Consider the following 22,869-nt stretch of genomic DNA (forward strand, 5'->3'; position numbering starts at 1 on the left):
TAGCAAAACAAAATTTTCTCTTACTTGTGCGCTTCAATTGTTTGAGGAGGTGAAAAAGATGGTTACCAAACAGATATTGGAATCGCAAAATACCATTTGTAACCTAATTGCGTGGAATGTTTTGTGAGAATAAAGAAGACAAAAGTTATCATCTTTGGCTTTGATGAATATTCAAGAAGTTCAAGAATATTTGATGCTAATAAACTTCACAAATAATTCTTTGTGCTTGTTGTTTCAAAGAAATAATATATTGAATTCATTTTTTTTTTTTTTTTTTTTTTTTTTTTTGGAAATCAGACTATATTTTTGATTTTGTATGATGCATTTTCCCAATTAATGATTTTTGTAGAATTTACATGATCAAGTCATTAAGAATTATTCATCACTTCATTTTTTTATGTATTAAACATTTCGCTTTTCATGGAAAATATCCTATTGTGAAAAAGGTAATGTTCAAATATTCCTTATGAATGCTTCTTGTTGATGACATCTTTCAAAAATAACAAAAATTGAAGAGAACAACTCTCATCATCAAACAAGTGAGAGAATGAAAATCAAATGTGTTTGAGAGAAAATAAAATTTAAGTTAGTATGAGAATAAATGTGAAGAAGTGTAGCATAAACTGTGAATGTGCGTGTAGTGATAAAAAGAAAGAAGGTGAATTCAATGTTGTGAAAAGGAAATGTCTTAAAGGTAAAAAAATCAAAGGTTTTTTAGTACCTTTTGAACAAAAATTAAAATGAATCAAAAGAAAATTGTGAAAACAAGAGGCATAGTAATATTCCACTTTACAACATAATTTTTCGCTCATTGTAAAGTTCTAAAAAAATGATAAATTGAATTGGTGGGATAAATAAATCTCCAAAAAAAAGCTTACAGAAACATATTAACACACATTTGTGGAATCATATATGCCCAGATCTCGAAAATTGATATCTCAAAAATGGAAAGGAAACAGTAAATCAACAGCAATTAAAATATGATTTAAGATAAATGAAAATAAAGCCTCTGCATAAATTAAAAAAGCTTCAACTGTACCAAAAAATTACAAAATTTCAAAAAATATTTGGAAATAGATTTGTTCCTTCCAAACATTCAACAAAGTCATTGTAAAATACGCAAGTTTCTTGAAGTTTGTAAAGTGCTATAATCATCACCAAATAAGATAATCCAGGTGAATGGCATGCATACTATTATCAAAGGGAGAAAATATACATAAATAATAAATGGAAAACATTTTGAATACAATAAAACCTTCTGATCAAACTTTCAGAAAAGTTAATCAGCATAACAGATGTCAAAGATATCAGCAATTGAAATGATACCTCATACATTTAAAAAAATATATAATAATCAACAATTCCCGTTACAATGAATAGCCAACCATGTCTTGAGTCACATCATCGCTTTCCATCTGAATCTTCTTTCTCTCATCATCCAAAAGACGCTCCCTCGCAACAATTCTTTTAAAGTTCGACTTTTTCCACTTCTTTTTGCAGCAACCACAACACAATTTCCCGCTGAATATGAATTCCACAACAGGTATCAGCTTTCCCATGTAATTCAAGTACACAAAAGTTCCTCCCAATGCAGTTATCAGCCCCACAGCCGAAGTCTTAAATGATCTCGTTGTTACGGCCACTGTCTGTGATAGCTCCACAAGCACGTCCACTCCCACGCTCAATGCAAGACTCACCCTACCATTCTCAACTTGAGAGCCAGGTTTAATTGAAATCTTGCTTGCTTCGTGGCCCATGTGTACGATATGCTTCCACTTGTTTTCCTCATATTTACTAACCATCAGCTCAGCAACAACTTGCGTTTGATCTCCGCCTTTGAAAACATGCGCTGGATCTCCATCTAAATGACTTTCTGTCTGAGAATTGTACGTTGAATCAATGAAAAAGTAACCTTTCTGCTGAGTTATTCCAGAATCAACAGAAATAAATCCATCTATTCCATAAAATAATGCATCTTTCTCCTTTGAATAAAATGAAAGAAGTTTAGCTCGCCTTTCAACTGCGTCAATGCTGATATTCTCTGCGGAAATTGATATTGTGCAGTCTGCTGTTTCTGTGAATAATTTGTTTGGAGATGGCGATTGACTGCATCTTGGCTCAATAGCAGCTGGTTGAACAGGATAAATATCTGAATGTTTCATTTTGAAATATTTAAATAGATTGATAATGTCCCAAAAAAATGAAAACAAGAAAAAGCCATTGCATAAAAATAAAAATTGAAATCAAAAAATATAAGACAAACTTAATGGATCATATGAAGTCTTTCCAATCCCAAGAAGCGGAGAGCATTCGCCTTGTGCTTCAACAAGCTTTTCTTTCACATCCTTTACACATTCGCCTGAATAATCTCTCAATCGAATTTGAAACTCCATTTTCTTGTTGACAAACTTGTCTAGTGTCACATTCTGTAATTTTGAATCCACATACAATCGATTCTCGAGTGTGTTAATCAAAAAGAACAGCACAATCACAGCTGAAGCTGCACCAACCACAAAGCAAATGCCAATAATTGAAACGCATCCGCCATAACTCGTTTTCTTCACAGTCTTGACTGCTTTATGCGTCTTTTCATCAAGGACATCTCTGTAAGTATTTGAATATTGATCTAATTTGTACAGTTTGTCTCGTGTTGGAAGGCAAAAGCATATAAGAGATACAATCATTCCAAGGATCAGTGAAACTCCATAAAATAATATTGTGAACATCGTCTCTTTGTTCGAATTAGGATCATACGATTTTGGCTGCTCTGTGCACTCAAACGGCTTTCTTTGCAAAGTGCTCTTGTTTGCAGCTGATCCAACAATACAAGTGCTATTTAAATTGCATGTGGTGCATTCTTTGGTTCCTGTTTCAGACTGAAATGTACCATCTTTACACGGAATGCATGCACTTATTGATGTTCCAGATCCCCGTAAGCTGGTTCCAGCAGGACATTTTTCGCATTCCGTTTGGTTAAAGTGTGAAGAATATGCCCCATCACCGCAAAGAGTGCACTGTCTCGATTTAGTGTCGAAGAATGACCCAGGAGAGCAACCTGAAAGATGACTCTTCAATTTGATTCTGGTTAGTTTATTTGTGGCAATAGGCAATGGTGTCATTCCTTCACTCACCGCGTAGCCACCGAGACAATAAAGCGAATCAATCATGAAAGCACAGCTGCCATGCACCAAAGGAAAATTAATTGCCTCTCTACCTTCATCATATTTGTGTGTGGCTAGTTTAACTTCTCCGTACTCATCAAAAGTGAATACTGAAAGGTGTGATATCTTGGCGATTCCGCATTCTTCTCCTCCAACAACAAAACCAACTTCTCCCTCTCCAATAACAACTCCCGAGCTTCCAATTGGGAATTTGGGACCCATTAAATCAAACCATTCGTCAGTATTCTCTGCAGCTTTGAGTGGATGTGCCATGCAATAGTTTATTGAATTTTCTCCGTCATCACCTCCGCAAACAAATAGATGTGGAACCGGCTGTTCATCATCTTTTTCTTCCTTTTCCTTCAAATTTTTCCGCTTGTTCGTAACATTTTTCAGATACTGATGATTGTTTTTGCTGCTTCTTGCAATATCTTCGTTGTGAATAATTTTTTTCACGAACACTGTTGGCCTCTGAATTGGCTTTTTCAATGATATGATGTTGTGCCACTCCAATGTGGCAAAATTGAATGTCCATATATCATACTGCAGGTTTTTGTCGATATCGCATCCTCCAACAACATACAGAATTGATTCATAAATTGTGGCACCAGAACGGCACATCTTCGGTGGTTTTTCCTCTCCTTTCACTTTTATCTTTTGCCAAGAATAAGTTGCAACATCATATTCAAAAAGATCATTGCTCATTGATGCAAAGCCTCCGTTAATGTTGTAAGTTGCTCCGCCAAATACAAAAATCCTTCCGTTCAACGCAGCAACGGCGGCTTCTGCAATTGAAGGACTTCCTTCAGAATCATAACGTGGTTCACGAAATTTATACCAGTACCCTGATCTCGGAGAAAATTCTCTGTTTGTTTCCATCATTATCTTTAATTCAGGGTTGTATCCCCCAATAACAGCAATAGTTCCGCTTAACTGAGCAAGTTTGTGTTTTGTTACAGGAAGTGAAACTTCATCAGCAGCTGCTGAAAGTTCAGATATAATTTCACCTTGATTTTTTTGAGGATAAACAAAAGGCACTGATTCATTGGCCATATATGAAAGGATGTCTTTTCGGGTTTGTGCACCTAACCAATTTTCTTTGTTCATAAGGAAAAGTCTATTTGTAGTTAAATACTCGTCTTTTCCACCAAATGCATATAAATTTCCTTCTTCATCCATCGTGCATGATAGTCCAAATTTTCCAGTGTTCGTATACATTAGATTTTCATCATCCATCGTTGCATTTTTAACGTCAGAGTTAAATCCAGCAGCTGTCAGATTCAAAATAAATAGTTTATTTATCGGCCTTGTCATTGTTCCTTCCTTACCGCTCCACATAATTCCATAACACTCTGTTTCTGAAACATAACTTGCAAATCCGGATCGAAAAATTGCTCCACCAATATACTTATCGTAAACTATTTCAATGAGCTGGCAATCATCAGGATTTGCCAAGTTTATTCGGTAAGCACATGGTTTATTGCCAATATCACTTGTTAATCCTCCAAAAATAAATAAATAATCTTTGAATATGCATGCACCTCCATCACGTAGTGGAGGCGGATTTTTTGTGGGATTGTTTTCGCGTAAGCAACGCCACAAGAATGTTTGTTTGTTCAGTTCCCATATATCATTTAAAAGTCCATTAGATCCTTGCCCTCCATAAATGTATACATGAGAGGATGTTTCTGCCTTGCAAGGGGCATATCTCTCGCAAGGTATTCTTCCTGATTGTGGAATAAAGACCCACGAACTTTGTTCAAAATCATATGAAAGCAACTCTTTTGACATTCCACTGCAACTTAATCCACCCCAAATATATATAATATCTTCAACATAAAATGTTACGCACATGTATCTATCAGGAAGAACATCAAGATTCGCTGTTGGCATTATATTCCATAATTTTTTGTTTAAATCAAAAAAATATGAATCTTTCATGACATTTTCATCCCCATCTCTCCCTCCCCCAATGATCAATCCATTTCTTTTGGTGTTGTTGATATAGAAAATGAATGACCCTTCACGGGGACAAGGTGGAGAGCCAGTGTTTGGTACGCTTTCAACTGCTTCTACTAAATCCTTATCTTCGGAGCAGACATTATGGATGCAATAAAGAATAATTAATAAAAATTTTTTGATGAGACTGTAACTTATTATTTTCGCCAAAGTCATCTGAAAATGACTTCAAGGGAAGCTTTTAACTTTTTATGGGTATGGATATTTCTTCATTAGATATTTTTCCATAACTATGAATTGTTTCGTAAAAAATTATAAATTCTGGATACAAACAAGTTTTTTCAAATAGTTCAACTTGTTAGACGAAACATCTATGTTGTTCCTGTAATTACTCATTCATTCGATAAATATAATTTTTTTACTGATAAACCATGAAAAACCCGTAACAAGTCTGTCTTTCTCGTAAAAGCTTTATCAAACTCGGAAAAAGGATAAAAAATTTAATCCTGGGTCGCATGCTATTGTGAAAAAAGTTAAAAAAAGTGTTTTTGAATACAATTCGAAACATGATCGTAAATTATATTTATTATTTTTCTATTGATTCAAACAGAAAGATTTTTTCAGCAAAGAAGAATGCAAACAAAAACAGCATCCGGGATAAATAGCAGAAATTTTTTTTCTTGATAAAGGAAGTGGATACAACATTGAAAATTAAGTTATTATTGGTAAAATAGGGTGACGAAGAAAGAAACACTGCGAAGCAGTGAAAATGGATATTGACAGCATCAGTGATTGAACAATCTTCTGCATTTGCGAAAAAGATGGCAGGTGTGCTATTTTTAGATAATTTAACCTATGCAAAACTTATTATTTTTATGTATTATTTGAACTTTTTTCCATTCCAACCAACAGTTTTTTTTGTGTTGAGCTTCATTCCTGGTGACAATCCATTTCAAGTTGCGTATTTGCGGATTATATGGTTTCTTCTTCTCCTCCTCCAATCTCTTCATTGACAATATTCTTGTTTGGTTGATGTGAAGAACGCGTTTTTCGTTTTTGAGAATTTACTATTTGGACAGCCATCATATTCTCATGTTACAACACAAAATAAATCTGCCTTCTCTTGCTGCTATTGGCTGTAATGAAATTGGAACCTGTCCATTATGTCAGCATTTTCTTCAGATGATTCTTGCTCGCCTTTGTTGCCCAGTTCGTCCAAAGAGCGCAATCAGATTCAATTCACATTATTTCTCTTTCACATTCTCTTTCTTCTTTCGTTCTTTCTTCACATCTTCTGTTGAAAGAATTTTATTTACAAAAGCAGTCATTGTGTTGAAATCTGATCATTCAGCATTAACTTCATAATCGCCTTCTTCTTCTACTTCCTCTTCTTCTTCTTCTTCTACTACTCCATCTTCTTCTCCCACTCTTGATTCAAGTTCTTCAATTTCTCCTATTTCTCGCACATCTTCTTCTTCTATATCTTCTTCCTCCTCCTCCTCCTCTGCTTCTTCTTTCATTTCTGCCAAATTTTCTTCTTCTTCCTCTTCTTCTTCTTTTGTTCCTGATTTATCTCTTTCTTTAACCTCTTCTTCTTCTCCACCAACTTCTTCTTCTTCTTCCTCTTCCTCTTCTTCCTCTATATCATCTTCTTTATCATCAACATCTACTTCTTCTTCTTCTTCTATCCAACCTCCCCTCAACAATAACAACAACAACATTCTCCCTCAATCTCTTTCTCCTCCTGCTTATCTCAGCTCAAATCTTGTCTCTTAACAGCTGATCCATTCTTTGCCTTCTTATCACTCAGTGATGATGGAAAGAAAAGAGAATAGAAGAAATAATACTGGAACAACTTCTGGTAATGATAATAATTCTACTCGATTGTCTAATGAACCTTTATCTTCTTCCTCTTCATCTTCATCGTCTTCTTCTTCTCACCCCTTCTTCTCAGACAATTTCAAATTCCCTGATCTTCTCTCTGATTCCCCTTTCGTCACACTCACTTTATCACTTCCTCCTTCCTCCTCCTCCTCCTCCTCTTCTTCTTCTTCTTCTTCTTCTTCTTCTTCTTCAAATGGAATAATAACTCAGATGAATACGATAGAGAACAAAACTCCAAATGAAATAGGAATGCAACAAAATATAACAACTCAACAGATGGATAATCAAAACAATTTTTTTAATAATTCCTTTGCGTCTTCTTCTTCTTCTTCTTCTTCCTCTTCTTCCTCTTCTTCCTCTTCCTCTTCTTCTTCTTCTTCTTCTTCTTCTTCTTCGCCTTCTTCTTTTGCCAATATCTTCATTAGATTCCACTTTCATTGTATTTTTAGCACCAATAATTCAGCGTCATTTTCTATTTTTTGAAGAGAAAGAAGAGGCAACTACACAAAGGCGTTCAATTAACGTGCAGATATCCATTTTTATCGAAAATCTTCTGTCTCCCCATCTGTTGCTTGTTTCGTGATTGGGATTATATGTTCATTCTCCGTTCAACATATCAAATACGAAATTATTTGTTGTTTGATGGACAATATCGAATAAAGCCTTCCAGCTCTTGCGGAAACATCATTTGATAACTTATGGATTTCTCAATCGTCGCATTTATTCTCCTTCATCTTTTTTGTCTTCTTCATCTTCCTCGTCTTTCGCAGCCACCTCATCTGCAACTTCAGCCTCCGATTCATTCAATTCCTTCTTCCTCCTCTCGTTCTGCCTCATCATCTGCTTCTTCCTCTTTCTCCTATTTTTTCTCCTCTTCCTTCTCTGCTTTGAAATCTGCAGAGCGCAAACAAACAGCTTCCGATGTATTGCAATATCTTCTCGATGCTATCCTTCTTCATGTAGCATCCTCCATCCTCAATTCCAACAGCCCTTCCGTCGTTGCTCGTTTCTTCAATCTGTCATCTGTGTTTCAGTATAATGTTGATGCTTATCCCTCTTTCACTTCATCCTCTTCTTCATCTTCTGTTTTGCCATCTGAAGAAAATAACAATTCTTCTTCTTCTTCTTCTTTCCCATTTGGATTCATTTCTCCATCTGATTTCTCTTCCTCCACTTCAAATGCATCTTCTCTTCCATCTTTCTCAAAACTGCCTCACACATTATCATTTTCCTCCTCCTCAATATCGTCCATGCCGCTTCCTCCTCTTCCTTCTTCTTCTTTCCCTTTCTCTCTCCTCTCTCCCTCGTGTGTCTGGGCGTTCATCGGTATTGTTGCTGCAAACCCTGGAAGAGCTCAATGGAAGCAGTTAGCTCATTCATTTCCTTCTCAAACAGCTTCCTCCTCCTCTTCTTCTTCTTCTGTTTATTTCCAAACACATTCTGAAGGCTTCACTCAACAACTTCGGTGTGCTTCTTTCTCGAACTCAACCGGCTGTTCCTTCTGTGAAGACTGCAATTCCACCTTCTGTAAGCTACAACAACTCCAATAATAACAACGATATCATCAATATCAATAATAACATTGTCTGTGACAGCATCGGTGGAAGCAAGTATCCCACTACATCTCCCTCGCTTTCCTCTTTATTTTCTGCAGCCATTCGACAAATCCCTTCTTTCTCTGTATCTTCTCCTCCTTCTCAATCTTCACCCTTTCCATTTCCGTCTTCTATCTCCTCCTATCCAACACACCCATCACTACCTCTTCTTCTTCTTCTTCTTCTTCTTCTTCTTCCTCTTCTTCCTCCTCTTCTTCTTCTTCCTCCTCCTCTTCTTCTTCCACTTAGCAGCTTCTTCCTCTTCTTCCTCTTCTTCCTCTTCGTTGTCTTCTTCCGCTTCCTCTTAACGGAAAAATTTCCGCTGGCATTGGATCAATCCATGGACATTCTGATGCATATATTCCATTCAATTCTTCAGCACATATAAACTGAACCAAAAATCAAATCATTCTCATTTCTTCGCCTCAATATATCAACGTCGAATGATTGACATTTTCATTCATAATACTGGAAATGAAATGCCATCAATATGGATTCATTTCATTTTATTTCTTCTTCTTCAACGCCTCCTTCGATGATCAACAAAAATATTTATATTTCCACTTCATTCAACTCCAGCCAAATTCAACACCATTCCTCGTCTTTCATTTCAATCCAGAACCACAGATAATTATTAATACTACCACAGAATATCAGCTGAAATTATGAGACAACGAAATGAAAGTAACTTTTTGTGGAGAATAGCCGATTGGCATGTCAAAATTAAAAAAAGGAGGACAGCTCTGACTTTTCACATTTTGAAACCGAAGCATTGGCAGTGAAAACAGAAAAAACATTGAAGCAGTTCTTTTTTGAAATGGATGGGTTCCAAAATAGAGTTCGGAAGGTTACACAACTTCACACGCCTTCAACATATCGAGCAGATGACATATGAATGAATGAGTTTTGGAAGAAATTCAAATTTGGAGGAGAATTCTATAAAAATAAGAGAATAAATGTCCGACAAGAAATGTTGATTTCATCAAATGCACATGTGAGATGTTTTCTTCAATTTTGTGTGCCATCTTCCCAACTTTCTTCGACTCTGCTGTAAGCTCACTTATTTTCTAGAAAATAGGTTCATGCAATAATATCAGCTTTATGATTAGCATCTTCTTTAGAAGCCCCGTCGCATTGTGCGCACTCTTGTAGGGAGTCTTTTCCAACTCGCAATACATTGCTTTGATGCCAAGATGACCATCCACGTATTCATCGTCAGCTGAATGCCCGTCAAGAAATATGAATAAATCGATATCCCAATCACCGAATGCTTCTGTTCTGTCGTGTCCAACAACCGAGTTGTCTTTCTGAGTGATGCTTATCATGAAGGCGAACATGGGTTCCTTCACAGAAGCGACAAGGGATTCACACACAAAATTCATATCTCTTCCGACACTCGCTTTGTTGGCTGAAAACACGATATTGGTGATGGCAAAGGAGGATTCTGACACTTCTGAATTATCCTTGTACTCGATCATGAGAGCACCGCCTCTTCCTCCAGAACTTGTATCCTCGCTCACACAGCAGCTGGAGAAATTTGTGTCTCTCACTGAAAAGGAGTTGGCAGAGACGGATGAAGCGAATGAGATGCACCCGCCATTGGTGGCAGTCTGTTGGCTTTGTGGAGCTGAGTGGATGTTGGTGATGGTGCAGTTGGCGAGGAAGAGGGAGAGGGCAGGGGAGGTGGCAGAGGAGAGGACACAGCTGGCGGGGGAAGCTGTGGAGGTGATGTGGGTGATGCTGGAGGAGTTGAGGGTGAGGGGATTTGTGAGGGAGGTGAGGTGGAAGATGCTTTGGCTGTTGAGGGGGAGACTGGTGATTGCTGTGTGGTTGAGGGTGAGTGAGCCAGCAGTGAAAAAGAAGAGGGGAGTTTTTATTGTTATGGAGGTTGTTCCGGTGATGGTGGTTGTGTTGAGGTTGAGGGACGGGGAGTCATTGGAGAGGTGGAAGAGGATGGGGGTGATTTGATTTGAGGAGTTGTGGGCGATGGCGAGGGCAGAGACTGTGAGGGAGCCCTGGGTCTGTTGGAAGAGGGCAGAAGTGGCAGATGGATCCGGTGGTGGTGAGGGAGATGATGAAGAAGAATTTGGTTGAAGAATGCCACTGGAAGTAATGGTGGTGGTAGTTGTGCCACTTCCTGTGATTTTTGTATTTGGAGAACGGAATGTGAGAGTGTTTGTGGGAGTGAAAGTGGAGACGAGAAAAGAGAGGGAGGAATCGCTGAAGGGAGCAACGCATCAGAGAGCATTCTCCACTGTGGCGCATGGGATCTGTTGAGTTCTATCACAGACTTCAGCATCAGATCCATTGTTGGTAACAAAATTGATACAAGATGTCATAACGAAAAATGGATGTGTATTTTGTTTCGCAGCAGCTTGACAACTAATGACAGGTTTAAGAATGAAATAAGTTATTTTCATGTTAAAGAAAAGGCTGAATATCTGTATTAGCAGAACAAATCGGAAAGATAGGACTGCATGGCAAAACCTCAGGTTATTGTTTAATACTTTTTTATTTCTGAGAAATATTATTTTTGATCTTTATTAACTTATTATTTGTTAAATTTATTTGTTGTGAAGTTGATGAAAAACTGGGCGGCAAAAAACCTAAGAGATCTTTAAGACAAAGGAAAACCGAGGTAAAATGATAAAAAAACCGAAATCAGAAAAGTGCAAATTGCAAAATAATAATTCTTCGTTGTCTTCTATTTCTTTGTTGCTCTCATCACAAGCTATTTTCCGTTGTTTTGAACACTCCAAATGCATTTCTTCATCGTGCATTGCTTTTCGTTTTCTTTTCATTTTCTCCCTGAAAAATAAATTTGATTCGCATCTTTTTTCCCTTTGTCTTTCCACCTCATCTTTATTAAAAATAAGGCATTGCTTCTTAAACTTCCCATCGTCTTCTGTCAGATCGTTTGCCTGTATGTTTAGATTTGTCAGCCACACAGCTATTTCAATGTCAATATTTGCGTCATCCAGCCCATTACGATATCTGCTAGCACATTGCTTCCACAGTCGTTTCATCCTGCCGAAAAACCATTCAACAGGAATCCTCTTTTTAGCTAACTGCGCATTGCATTCGATCTCTTCTTTGGCTTTAGTATTTATTATCGGAGTTATTAACTCCAAACCTTCCACCACCCCCTGATATCCTCGATCAGCTATTATTTTCCATTGAGAATTGAATTCATTCAGGCTATTCTTTTGTCTGTCCTCATTTGTAACTTGCAAGTATTCAACTAATGGATGTAAATCTCTTTTTAACAAAGAGAAATCATGAATGTGCCCCTCAACTACTTCAGATATGAATAAAGCTTCAAATGGATGAGAAGCGGCAACAGCAACTTATATTTTAACACCATAAACTTTATGATGTCCGTCCCAAAGAAGTTTTTGATTTTCAAAACTTCCGACTGGCTTCTCAGTTCGTATGGAGGTCGCATCAACTAACAACGCAACATCTCCGAATAAGTCGTCGCCTTCAATTAAAACTGGTCTTCTCTTTTTTTCGTTCATTTGCCTGAGAACATGTAAGATAAATGGACGGATGAAATTTATCGAGTCAGAAATGATATGGTTTGTTTTACCAAGCCACAGCCCAATTTGTGTTTGTGTTGCACCTGTTGACAACCATTCTAAATAATAAAGTAGTTTATCCGCTGTTGTGATAAGTCCCTTTGGTCCTCTCCTTGGTATTTTTGAAATTAGGCTGTCGAGTTCGCTGACAATAGTAAAAATCTGACATTCAGACAACTTGTATCTGAAAAAGGACTTTTTTGTTCAAATAAATTCGTACAATTTTCCTTCTGGCTCTGGGGAAGGAAGATCTCTAATTTTTGTTTTAGAGATTCGAGTTTCAATTCTTTGTTGATAAGAATCTGATTCACGAATTGCACGTTCATAAATTTTTTCATTTTCTTTATCATTATCTTTACAAAAATTTTATGATAATTACAACACAAAAATAATTCGAAATTAAAAAGACAAACTCATTATCTTTTGTAATCGGTTGAGAGCTTGAAATGAAATACATTTGAGTCAAATTTGTTTGACTTGAATTACTGGAAATTTGACATGAACTTAAAGCTGTTGAAGAAGTAGCTGATAAAGAAGACTCTGGTAAAAAATGAATTCCGATTGAATGATTAGTAATAGGAATATCCGAATGTCCACCATGAGAGCTTGAGCTGTTATAAAATAGTATATCAATACAAATTTTTAAAACAACAGATAATAATTAAATTATGTTTTTTTTTCATGATTATGAAACGATGCACACATAATATATGGATCAACCAACTGTAAAAAGCTCACTTTGTCTGATAAATTATCAGTAAATGCAACTGGAACACAAGTGACTCAAAACACATACAAATTTTGTTTCCTTTTATATATATAATCTTTCTATGAAAAAATGGGTTTTTATCGTAACAAGTATAATTTATCCGTAACAAGTCTTTATTTTTAGAAACAACTTAGTATTTTGCTAAATACACGTAGTTGTCGAAAAATATCTATTCTTCAATTTTTTTTTTTTTTTTAAGAAGAGTACTTCATTTTTATTTTTGGTGCATTATTTTTTCAATCTAAATATTTCGGTTCGTAATTTTCTTTTGAATGTCAACAAAAGAACACCGTAAAAACAAATGTTTATTAAGGACATCCACATGGTTATTTCAGCTCAAACATTTGGTTTTGACAGTTGAGAAAAATTTGCAACTTGAATGCAAAATCTCATCTCAATTCCAAACAACATCAGAAAAATAAACGCAGGGAAAAAAGCTATGATTACAAAAATAATCACCCATATTTAAAAAATATCTTTTTATAATCATGAAGAAATCAAATTTTGAGTTTTTCCAAGATTTCTAAAATTATTTTTCTAATATTCAGTCGATATGAAAATGAAAATCTAATATGCCAAAAGAATTTGAACAGATAAGATACGGTAGGAAGAAAAAATTTCGGAATTATTCCTCTTTCGGTTTATGAGAAATCGATCTTGTCATGTATTTTTTGCATCATCTGTTGATAAGGGTGTTTTTTTTAAATCATAACTTTTTTTCAGTGTAATAATTATTTTGAAAATTCATTATCATTTGCTGAATAATTGTCATTAAAATATTAAATGATTATAATTCGTTTCAAAAGCCAAAGTTTGACTTGAAATTATTGAAGCTGCATCATTTAAAAAATCTATCACTTTTCAGGGTTTATTCATGATATTTCTTTTCAAATGTCACACACTAAATTATTGACAGAAAGAATATGATTTCGAAAATTATCACCCATATCTAAATTTTTGGTGATATGTTCATTTTGTTTTATTTTCAGGTGAAAATGAAAATTGTGCATTTTGATCAAATATTCATTTCACCTCAATCGATTTTACATTGATTAAATATAAATACATTGTCAAGCATTTGCCTTTGTGCCTGTGAAATTTGGTAAGTTCGTATGAAATTTTGATGCAAATATTCAATTTTAATTTTGACCTGAAAACAAAACAAAAGGAACTTTTCAAAATATTTTAAATAGGTAGTGAATAATTTTCTGATATTATTTGGGAAATAATATGGACTTTCAAGCTTTTTTTGCACAAAGCACAAAAAATTGCTTCACTCATAACTTTATTTCCCTCTCTCAGATTTCAAAATAAATTTGATTTTCAGATCCGTGAACATGCATTGTTGAAATCAAAACATAAAGTTTTCCAACGTTTCACGAACGTCAAATAATGAACACATTTTTATTGTGTTTTTTGATCTCAAAAAGTCAATGAAAAATGCATAATTTTTCATTGAAAATGCCTGAACTCAAATAATTTGTCCCATATCGGGACTCACAATTTTGCACAAAAAAATTGATAAAGTCATTAAGGTCATATATTGATTAATATGCAAATTATCAGTTATCGTGAATCTTACAAAGAAGTCAGTTAATTTTGAAAAAGTCATAAAAATTCGAATCTGCTGTCTTTGATCAAAAATGTTTGATAGCAAGATCTGAAGAAACAAAAGATAGACTAACAGTTTATAATTGAATTCGTTATTCAATGATAAAGAAAAAATAAAGATTTTGTTTTTTTCAACGTTTTCAAAAGTTCGCTTCAAAGGATGACACAAAATGCAGAAGCAAAAGGAGAATCATGGAGGAAACAAAAGGATACAAATATCTTTGGCGTCAAACTTGCCGAAAAAAACCTCAAGACTTAAAAATTCAGTGTTTTCCAAAATGAAACTTCCTATATATATAGATTTACATATTCTGTTGTACTATTGGATTGGAATTTGATTGAAACAAATTCATTTCCTGACAGGTGTTTCACATCCAAAAATTGGTTATTGGACAAGCATTGTCCGAGTTGTTTGCACACAAATTTTGAATGAAACGATGCCAAAATATGGATTATAGTGAAAACGTGTAGAAATTGATGAAGCTGTTTGGATAAGAAGGAACTATGGAAGAGGAAAAAAGAAGGATTTGCTTTGAATTTTCTGTGAAGCAGAGAGGAAGGAATTAGGAGAAGCTTGAACAAATTTTTAAATTATTTTTCCAAACTGGACAAAAGAAACATTGATCCCTATCAATCAAGAAAGGACATTAGCAGGCGCAACAATTATTTTCGATGAATTGAAAAGCTGCAATTGTTTGAAAGAATTGAGTTATAATCACAAAACGGTCTGTCAAAAAATGAACTTTAAAAATCCTGAAACTAGTGCTTTTTCACACACTGTTGAAGCGTTGTGGTGTCTTTCAAGATGGTTTTTTCCAAAGCATGGTGTTTAAAAAACATATGTTGCAGACTGCTTGTCCATTTGGCTTGTTCAAAGGACTCTTTAACCAAGTTTTGCTGATTTTTGCAAAAAATGATACATTTTCTTCCTAAAGAAAAACCCACTGTTGAAGATGAAGAAATCGATTATTCTGAAAATGAAGAAATTCCTGATGCTGACGATATACTGCTTGGGCCGCGTGATGATGAAAAAGAAGAAGATTCAAATAGCGTTGATGGCGAGAGTATGTTTCAAATTATTTTGATGAATTAACAGATATCTTCATTTGATCCATTTTTATAACAATCTATTGATTCGTTTTTTCAAAAATTTCCAACAACTTTTAATGCATTTCAACACTTTATAAACACAAAAGAAATCAATGGAAATAATAATAATCATAATTTGAAAGTTCCGATATTCTTTTAATTTGCCAAATAACCACATTCTTAATCAAAAATCAAAAATGAAACAGTTGTATTTGAAAATTTTTTGTGAAAAACAATTTTCAAGAATTTACAGCATATTATGGTTTTTTTTATTCAATTATTTGGGATCAAAGTCATTGGAAAAAGGGATTTTTTTGAAAATTGATCAAATTTCGTATTATAAGTTAATTTTTGATTCTTGAGCGTTTCTTGAATTAGAAAGTATTCTTTAAAAAAGAAAAGGAGGAAAAACATATTGTTTATTAATATATGGCCAAACTATCAACAAGAAATCCAAATGATGTTTTTACAATAATTGAAACCATTGGAAAAGGGTTTGATAATATCAATTCATGCTATTGTTTGATTCATGCACGCAAACAAACTTTAAAGAACATATGGATCAATTTACAAAGCTCAGGATAATGAAACAAAATCATTAGTTGCTTTAAAGAAATTGCAATTTGAAGACGAAGAGCAGTTGGAAACAATTTTAAATGAAATTGAAATTATGAGAGGATGCGCAAATGAGAGAATTGTTAAATACTATGAAACATTTAAAGAAAGCGACGATTGCATTTTGGTATGAACTTGTTTCATTTTTCGATTTTTGAACTTTTTGTGTGAAGATTTCAATGGAATTGTGCGATGGTGGTTCTTTGTCAGATCACTATAAAGCAACACAAAAACCTCTTACAGAAGAAGAATTGTCATTTGTTTTGAAGGAAACAATTCTTGGGCTGATGTTTCTTCAAAGCAAGAAAAAAATACACAGAGATATAAAGGCTGCTAATCTGTTGCTTACATCGTCAGGAAGACTTAAAATAGGTTTGCTTCATTTGAAAATATACAAAGTATTTTTCAGCCTTTATTATTAGCTGATTTCGGAGTTGCAGCATCTTTGCAGAACACACTTGATAGAAGAAGAACTGCAATTGGATCACCCTATTGGATGGCACCCGAAGTTATAGAACAAGAGGAATATTCATTCTCTGCAGACATTTGGAGTTTGGGCATCACAGCTATTGAACTATTGAAAGGAAAGCCGCCTTTAAGTGAAATACACGCGTTTAGAGCATTGTTTCAAATACCAATAAGGCCTGCCCCACAACTCGAAGATGATTTAGAGGCAGGCATTGTTTATTCGCCGGAGTTGCATGATTTTGTTCGGAAATGTCTGAAAAAGAACGAATCTGAGCGAGCAACTCTAACAGATTTATTGGAGGTAAGCAGCCAATGATTAAAAGGAGAATAGGCAATTTGGAAGTTATAGGAAAAAAAATTTATTTTTATTTGATTTCATAACTATTTCCACATTTGCATTTGAAATGATGGAAAAAAAATTACATTTATTTTTCGGAATATTTGAAAACGAAAAAATTTTTTTATTTCTTTTTCTGTATTCATTTAATGTTTGAAAATGTGTCATTATTATTATTATTATTATTATTTAACTATAGCATCCATTTATTCAACGAAGCGAAGGAAAACCAGATGATTATCTGAAATGTCTTTTATTTAAACAAACTTCTTCATCTTCGTCAACTTCTACGAAGAGTTCGACAGCGGGTTCAACAGAGGATTCATCTTCTTCCTCTTCTTCTTCCTCTTCTTCTGTTTCTTCTGTTTCTTCTGCGTCACCATCTTCAGACACGTCATCAAACATTTCTTCATCTTCTTCATCTACTCCTGCTTCTAATCAATCATCAGCACCTGCTCCTCAAAGGCGCCAGTTTAAAATTGAACAGCGTTACGTTCCTCGAACAAACTTAACAACAATAAAGGCCGCTGAAGAAGAGGCAGCAAAAGAAGAAGAAGCAAAAGAACAAAGTGATGAAGATGCGGACGAAGAAGATGATGAGGGATATGGAACATTGGTTTACAAGCAATGAAAAACACTTCATTTATTATTGGATATTTTTATTTTCATCCGACTTGTTTGCAATGGATATGGATTTTAAGCACTTTTATTTTCCAATAATTTTTAATAATTTTTTGTTATTTGAGAATATTGATCAATCCTGATCCCACTCTTTCTATTTTTGTAAATATTTGCTTGAAATATTATCAAAATAGAGAGTTGTGCACATTCTTTTTGCATGACAGATAAACGTTACAATATGGCCAAATTAAATGGAGATAATTGTTTGGGAATTTTCAATATTTACACAATTAATTCATTAGTTAAATTTTTGTTTTATTTCTTGAAATAATCAATTTAAAGCCCGCAAATGTTCAACTTTTTTTCTGAGAATTGCATTTATATTAACGTTTATGATCGTAACTGTTGGAATAAATTATTTTTCTAAACCGCAAACCGAACGGGCTATTCTTCTTCTCAGAGATAATATCCAATCAAGAAAATATCATTCCGCAACAACTAATTCGTCAATATCAAAAGTCCATCATTACTTGGCTGAAGCAGACGATGATTCGAAAGATCTTGATACATGCATTATTCCTGAAGGAACTCCAGAAGAACAATGTGCTGCTGTCAAAAAAAATTGTTATTCATTTGATTCCATGGGCAAAGTCAAATATCTTCATTTACGATATTGTACCCTTCGTAATAATGTTCCGGCATTTGGGATAATTTCACTTTTAATGCTGATAGCTGTTTTATCAGTTCTTCTTGTTCTCTCTGACAGTTTTATCGTTCCGTCTCTTCTTCACATCAGTTCATTTTTAGGTATATCTGATGAATTAGCAGGTATTACTATTCTTGCAATTGGGAATGCTACTCCCGATCTGTTTTCTCAACTGGCAAGTGCCAACACAGGATCTTTTTCAATTGCATTAGGAGAATCAATGGGAAGCACATGTTATGTTGTATGTTTTGTGCTGTCGGTCTGCATCCTTATCCGCCCTGTGCCGAATGTACCCACTGGACTGATGTTCAAAGACCTGCCATTTTTCTTGGTGGTTCTGATTGAATACATCATGTTTGTCTTTTGCACGCGCTCAATGAACATCGAGTCAGCTATTGTCCTGATGATTATTTATGTTGTGTATCTAGTGGCATCACTGTACGTAAACAAAAACAAAAAAAGAATTGAAGCAGAGGTCGGAAATGAGACGGAGCAGTTGGAGGGCCAGTCTTCACAAGAGACAGGACAGATGGAAAAGAAAGAAAAAGAAGAAGAAAGAGCAAATTACACTGCAATTAACGACTCCACACCGCTGACCACTTCAGCAGCGACAGACGCTTCTTCCTCAAATCAGCCTTCAGACACGCCTTCGTTTATGCTTCCTCCGCCTGCTCCTGAAGGAGAAAGCGGCAAAGTTACATTCAAAATGTGGCTGAAAGATTGGGTCATTTACATTGGGCAAGGAATATACGATGTTGCAAAGGGAAATATGACAAGAAGATCTTCTCCTGCTTATGCACTGGAGGAAGACCTGATTGTGCCTTCTGCCTCAGCCAAGGCAGCTGTTGCTGTTACAAAGCAAAGTTCTTCTTCAACCTCCTCTTCTTCTTCCTCTTCACCTTCACCTTCCGCATCCACCACTTCCTCCTCGTCAATCATCCCTGCACCGTCTAAAGTGGCGCGAGTTCTGGTTCTGCTGAAATGCCCCGTGTGCTTCTTTTTGTGTCCGCTTATGCCTTCCGTCGGCGTCATGTCTCCTGGGCGTGTGGTTATGAACTGCATCATCATGCCCCTTTTCATCGCGCTTTTCTCGTTTGCACAGAAGAAGAACGTCACCATAACGTTTCCGAATCCGATGGGCGGTGGTGGCAGCGGAGAGGATGAGGACGGATATGGTAATTCATCTCATTCATTCAAAATAACAGCGCCTCCGTTCATTGTGGCGCTTGCCATTGGCTGTGTGCTGCTTCCTGTGATGCTGCTGTTGAATCACTGGAAGAGGCAGTATCTGACTGAAGAGAAGAAAAGGCGCGAAAGAGAGGAAAAAGGAGAAGACCAATCAAACACAGGCTCTGATTCGCTTCACTCGCCATCTGAGGCGCTTTCCAATCAGAATGCCAACCATTTCAAGACAAAGAATTCAATTGCTCAGCTGGTGTCTGCCATTTGGATGTTCCTGTTTGGTGTATATTTGGTGAATATCGTGTCGGCCGAGGTTGTTGCGCTGATCATCTCGTTTGCAGCCATTCTGAACATCAACTCCACATTCCTGGGCTCGACACTTCTTGTTTGGGGGTCGTCACTGGGTGATTTGGTGTCAGATGCAATTGTATGATTTTGAGGGTGGAATTTTATTTGAATTCTTTTTTTTTTTTTTTGATATTTTATTAATACGGTTCAATTTTTTTGTTAATTGTTTTTATTATAAAAATTTTTTAAATTGATTTTTTGTTTTATCTATAAAATAACTTGTGTATATTTTTTTTCAAACTAATTATTTTATCTTATTTATTAATTCTATTTCATGGACAATTTCTATTATCAGTGTTCCTTAAATGGCTTCCCAGCGCTTGCCATTGCAGCCTGCCTTTCATCGCCGCTGTTCCAGACGACGTTTGGCATGGCCATGTCGTACTTTATCCATTCAATCATCACACACTCCGTTTCTCCGCTGCCCATCCCGTTCCACCCGCACTTCCCGTTCCTCATCTTGTGCCTGGGGGTTGTTGTGGTGGTTCTGTTTGTCTCTGCCGCGATACAAGGCAGAGTTGGGAGAGTCAGCGCAGTGGTGCTCATTGTGACGTACGTGCTGACTGTGTTTATTTCAGTGGGCGTGCAGATGAAGGAATGAAGGCTGAAATAGGAAAAAAAAACGCTTATTTCTCTTTCCTCTTCTGTTCTTTTTCTTTTTCTTTTCTTTTTTACATGTATTTTGAAATTAGATACGACATATTTATTGTTTCAAATCAACAGTACAAGTCTTTCTTTCTTTTCTTTTTTTGACTTTCTTTATTTAGCTGTTTTTTATGAATATTTATAATTTTTAAAAATGGAAATAAAATAAATGAAAATGCTTTCTTCTTTCTATTTTGTTTTAAAAGCCGTTTAAAGAAACTTAAAACGAGAAGCACAAAACAAAAGAAAATATCATCTTTTCTTTTTAAAAAAAATGAAGTCAAACAAGAAGCATAACATTTACCATCGAATCATTCCATCGTATTGAAAATACAGAGAAATCTCTTCAAGCAAAAATAATTAAATATATAAAAAATAACTATAAAACAAAAAAGAAATATGATAAGCTGTTCCCAAAATTATTCAAACCAATGATTATACATTAAACATGTCTCAAAATAATCACAAATTTACAGATAACACAACGAATTCACACACAAGCTTCAATCCTTTGTAGAAGCATTAAACGGATAGTTGCTCTCATTGTCTGCCTTTGATACATCTGCAGAAAAAGAACCAACAGGAGGAGTGAAATTACTTTCTTTGCATCCTTCTTGAACGGAAACAGAAACACTAGCATCGCCCACAGATTCCAGAGGAGCAGCTCGATATGCAAGTGCCTGAGATGATATGTTATCTGATTGTTGCACGTATGGAAGTGTTTCAGAAGGTTGAACGGAATCCTCCGTTGGCTGAATCAATGATAAACTCAATTGTTGTTTTGCAAAAAGCTTTCTACGCCTTTCTTGACAAATTTTTGCAATTTCTTTCACATCATAATTAGCATCTTTAACAAAACTCGGGATCAAACAAAAATCCAATAGGGATCCTAATCCACAACATCCCCATGTGAAAAAACACAGAAATGCACAACCATTTTGCCCAACATACCACCGCTGCAATCCAGCAAATCCTAAGAAACATAAACACCATAAACAATACGCAAATCCGGTATTAAAAAACACATTTCCATGTGCTGGAAGCCCTTTAAAGAGCGTTGATTGCAAATATGGAGGCCTATAAAAAAATAATAAATAAAAAATAAATAAAATAACACATTGCAATACCATTCTGCTCCTTCGTATGTTGCAGGGTCATAATAGTCGGGTTCTTCAGATAACAAAATAGCAGCATATAGTTGTTCATTTGTCACAGGTTGCCCAGGAACTTCAATTGTATTCAAACTGGTATTTTGTTGATTTATTTTGGATGCGTTCAGTTTACCATCTGTAGAACACAAAACATTTTCATGTGTTTGCATAACCGAAAAATTCAGATATAAAGAATAGAAGTCTTTATAAAGAGTTGATCAAAAATTAGTTAACAGTTTATACATTTATCGATCAGATTTGATTGGGATTATTGAATTCAATGGCCCAACAGTATCAGACAACCGCATACCCTGGGCAACCTCAGCTTATGGGTGGACAGACTTCTCTGAACCTTACTGATCCTCGGACATTCCAAGACGTTGTTTGGTTTGAAAACTTTTGATTTTTTACAATTTTAATATTTTTAAAATTGGATTTTCAGGTCTCATTCAATAGCAGCAACTGTAAAAATGGGAGTACCAGCATGGGGTAGTGGGCAATTTAGTTCCTCTACAGCATGCCTTGCGTGGGCTGCATGTTTTCTTGGCTTTGCTGGGATGCACAGAGTTTATCTTGGAGATACAATGATGGGGATTGTATATTGTTTAACAGGTGGTCTGTGTGGAGTTGGGCAACTTATTGATGGGTGCTCACTAAGTCAAACTGTTGAATCTAGAAACGCAGAAATAAGGTCTGTTGCACAAGAAAGGGCTAATTTTCTTGCTCAGCAATCTGCAGCAGTTGCATACCAAATTGGACAACCAGTGACTATGCCTCAGAGCGGGTATCAAACAGGTGCAGCTTATGGACAACCTTAATCTGAACTTGACCTTCTTTTGAAAGTCTAATCATCTCAGCTGATTTCATTTCATGTTGCAATCACATTATGACATATTTTTAAATGCCAATATTTTTTTTAAATTGTTTTATCCCAAGTTGAATGCTATTTTTTATTCCTTTTGCTATTCTTTTTTTGCAACATGGTATTTAAAATTAAACTTTTAATTCAAAGCGAGTGTTACAAAAGTGTATATTTTTTTGAAATTTGCGTTTATTTGTCACATTTACTGAACTATTTATTTGTTAATAGAAATAATTGAGAAAAAAATTGAACATGAAATTGATACACTTTTCTTTTTGAATGATCAGA

The 22,869-nt window shown here is 35.3% G+C and overlaps 7 protein-coding genes across 7 annotated transcripts; 4 read left to right on the plus strand and 3 right to left on the minus strand.

Annotated features, from left to right (window-relative positions):
* Positions 1-458: 458 nt before the first annotated feature.
* Positions 459-5,336, minus strand: MONOS_932 (uncharacterized protein; the record flags this gene model as incomplete). Its single annotated transcript, XM_067879808.1, has 2 exons — positions 459-2,149; positions 2,264-5,336. The coding sequence occupies 2 exons, from the start codon at positions 5,334-5,336 to the stop codon at positions 1,368-1,370; spliced, it is 3,855 nt and encodes a 1,284-aa protein (XP_067728565.1). The 3' UTR covers positions 459-1,367.
* Positions 5,337-6,463: 1,127 nt separating this feature from the next.
* MONOS_931 (uncharacterized protein) lies at positions 6,464-6,841 on the minus strand (the record flags this gene model as incomplete). The annotated part of the gene is made up of 1 exon (XM_067879797.1): positions 6,464-6,841. One exon carries the CDS (start codon positions 6,839-6,841, stop codon positions 6,464-6,466), a length of 378 nt encoding a protein of 125 aa, XP_067728566.1.
* A 3,072-nt stretch (positions 6,842-9,913) lies between these two features.
* MONOS_930 (uncharacterized protein) lies at positions 9,914-10,567 on the plus strand (the record flags this gene model as incomplete). The annotated part of the gene is made up of 1 exon (XM_067879786.1): positions 9,914-10,567. One exon carries the CDS (start codon positions 9,914-9,916, stop codon positions 10,565-10,567), a length of 654 nt encoding a protein of 217 aa, XP_067728567.1.
* Positions 10,568-15,987: 5,420 nt separating this feature from the next.
* MONOS_929 (putative protein serine) lies at positions 15,988-17,697 on the plus strand (the record flags this gene model as incomplete). Its single annotated transcript, XM_067879774.1, has 5 exons — positions 15,988-16,140; positions 16,199-16,388; positions 16,435-16,633; positions 16,684-17,030; positions 17,266-17,697. The coding sequence occupies exons 1-5, from the start codon at positions 16,076-16,078 to the stop codon at positions 17,695-17,697; spliced, it is 1,233 nt and encodes a 410-aa protein (XP_067728568.1). The 5' UTR covers positions 15,988-16,075.
* A 138-nt stretch (positions 17,698-17,835) lies between these two features.
* On the plus strand, positions 17,836-20,752 carry MONOS_928 (Ca2+:Cation Antiporter (CaCA) Family Protein). The gene is made up of 3 exons (XM_067879763.1): positions 17,836-17,950; positions 18,030-20,002; positions 20,219-20,752. Exons 1-3 carry the CDS (start codon positions 17,905-17,907, stop codon positions 20,522-20,524), a joined length of 2,325 nt encoding a protein of 774 aa, XP_067728569.1. The 5' UTR covers positions 17,836-17,904; the 3' UTR covers positions 20,525-20,752.
* On the minus strand, positions 20,749-21,957 carry MONOS_927 (uncharacterized protein). Its single transcript, XM_067879752.1, has 4 exons — positions 21,696-21,957; positions 21,520-21,541; positions 20,998-21,320; positions 20,749-20,947 (listed from the first exon to the last, which is right to left on the minus strand). Exons 1-3 carry the CDS (start codon positions 21,887-21,889, stop codon positions 21,072-21,074), a joined length of 465 nt encoding a protein of 154 aa, XP_067728570.1. The 5' UTR covers positions 21,890-21,957; the 3' UTR covers positions 20,749-20,947; positions 20,998-21,071.
* Positions 21,958-21,966: 9 nt separating this feature from the next.
* Positions 21,967-22,843, plus strand: MONOS_926 (putative TM2 domain). The gene is made up of 2 exons (XM_067879741.1): positions 21,967-22,106; positions 22,162-22,843. The coding sequence occupies exons 1-2, from the start codon at positions 22,000-22,002 to the stop codon at positions 22,535-22,537; spliced, it is 483 nt and encodes a 160-aa protein (XP_067728571.1). The 5' UTR covers positions 21,967-21,999; the 3' UTR covers positions 22,538-22,843.
* Positions 22,844-22,869: the final 26 nt, after the last annotated feature.

Source organism: Monocercomonoides exilis (assembly GCF_001643675.1).
Source record: "Monocercomonoides exilis strain PA203 chromosome Unknown scaffold19-1596985, whole genome shotgun sequence".
NCBI lineage: Eukaryota > Preaxostyla > Oxymonadida > Polymastigidae > Monocercomonoides > Monocercomonoides exilis.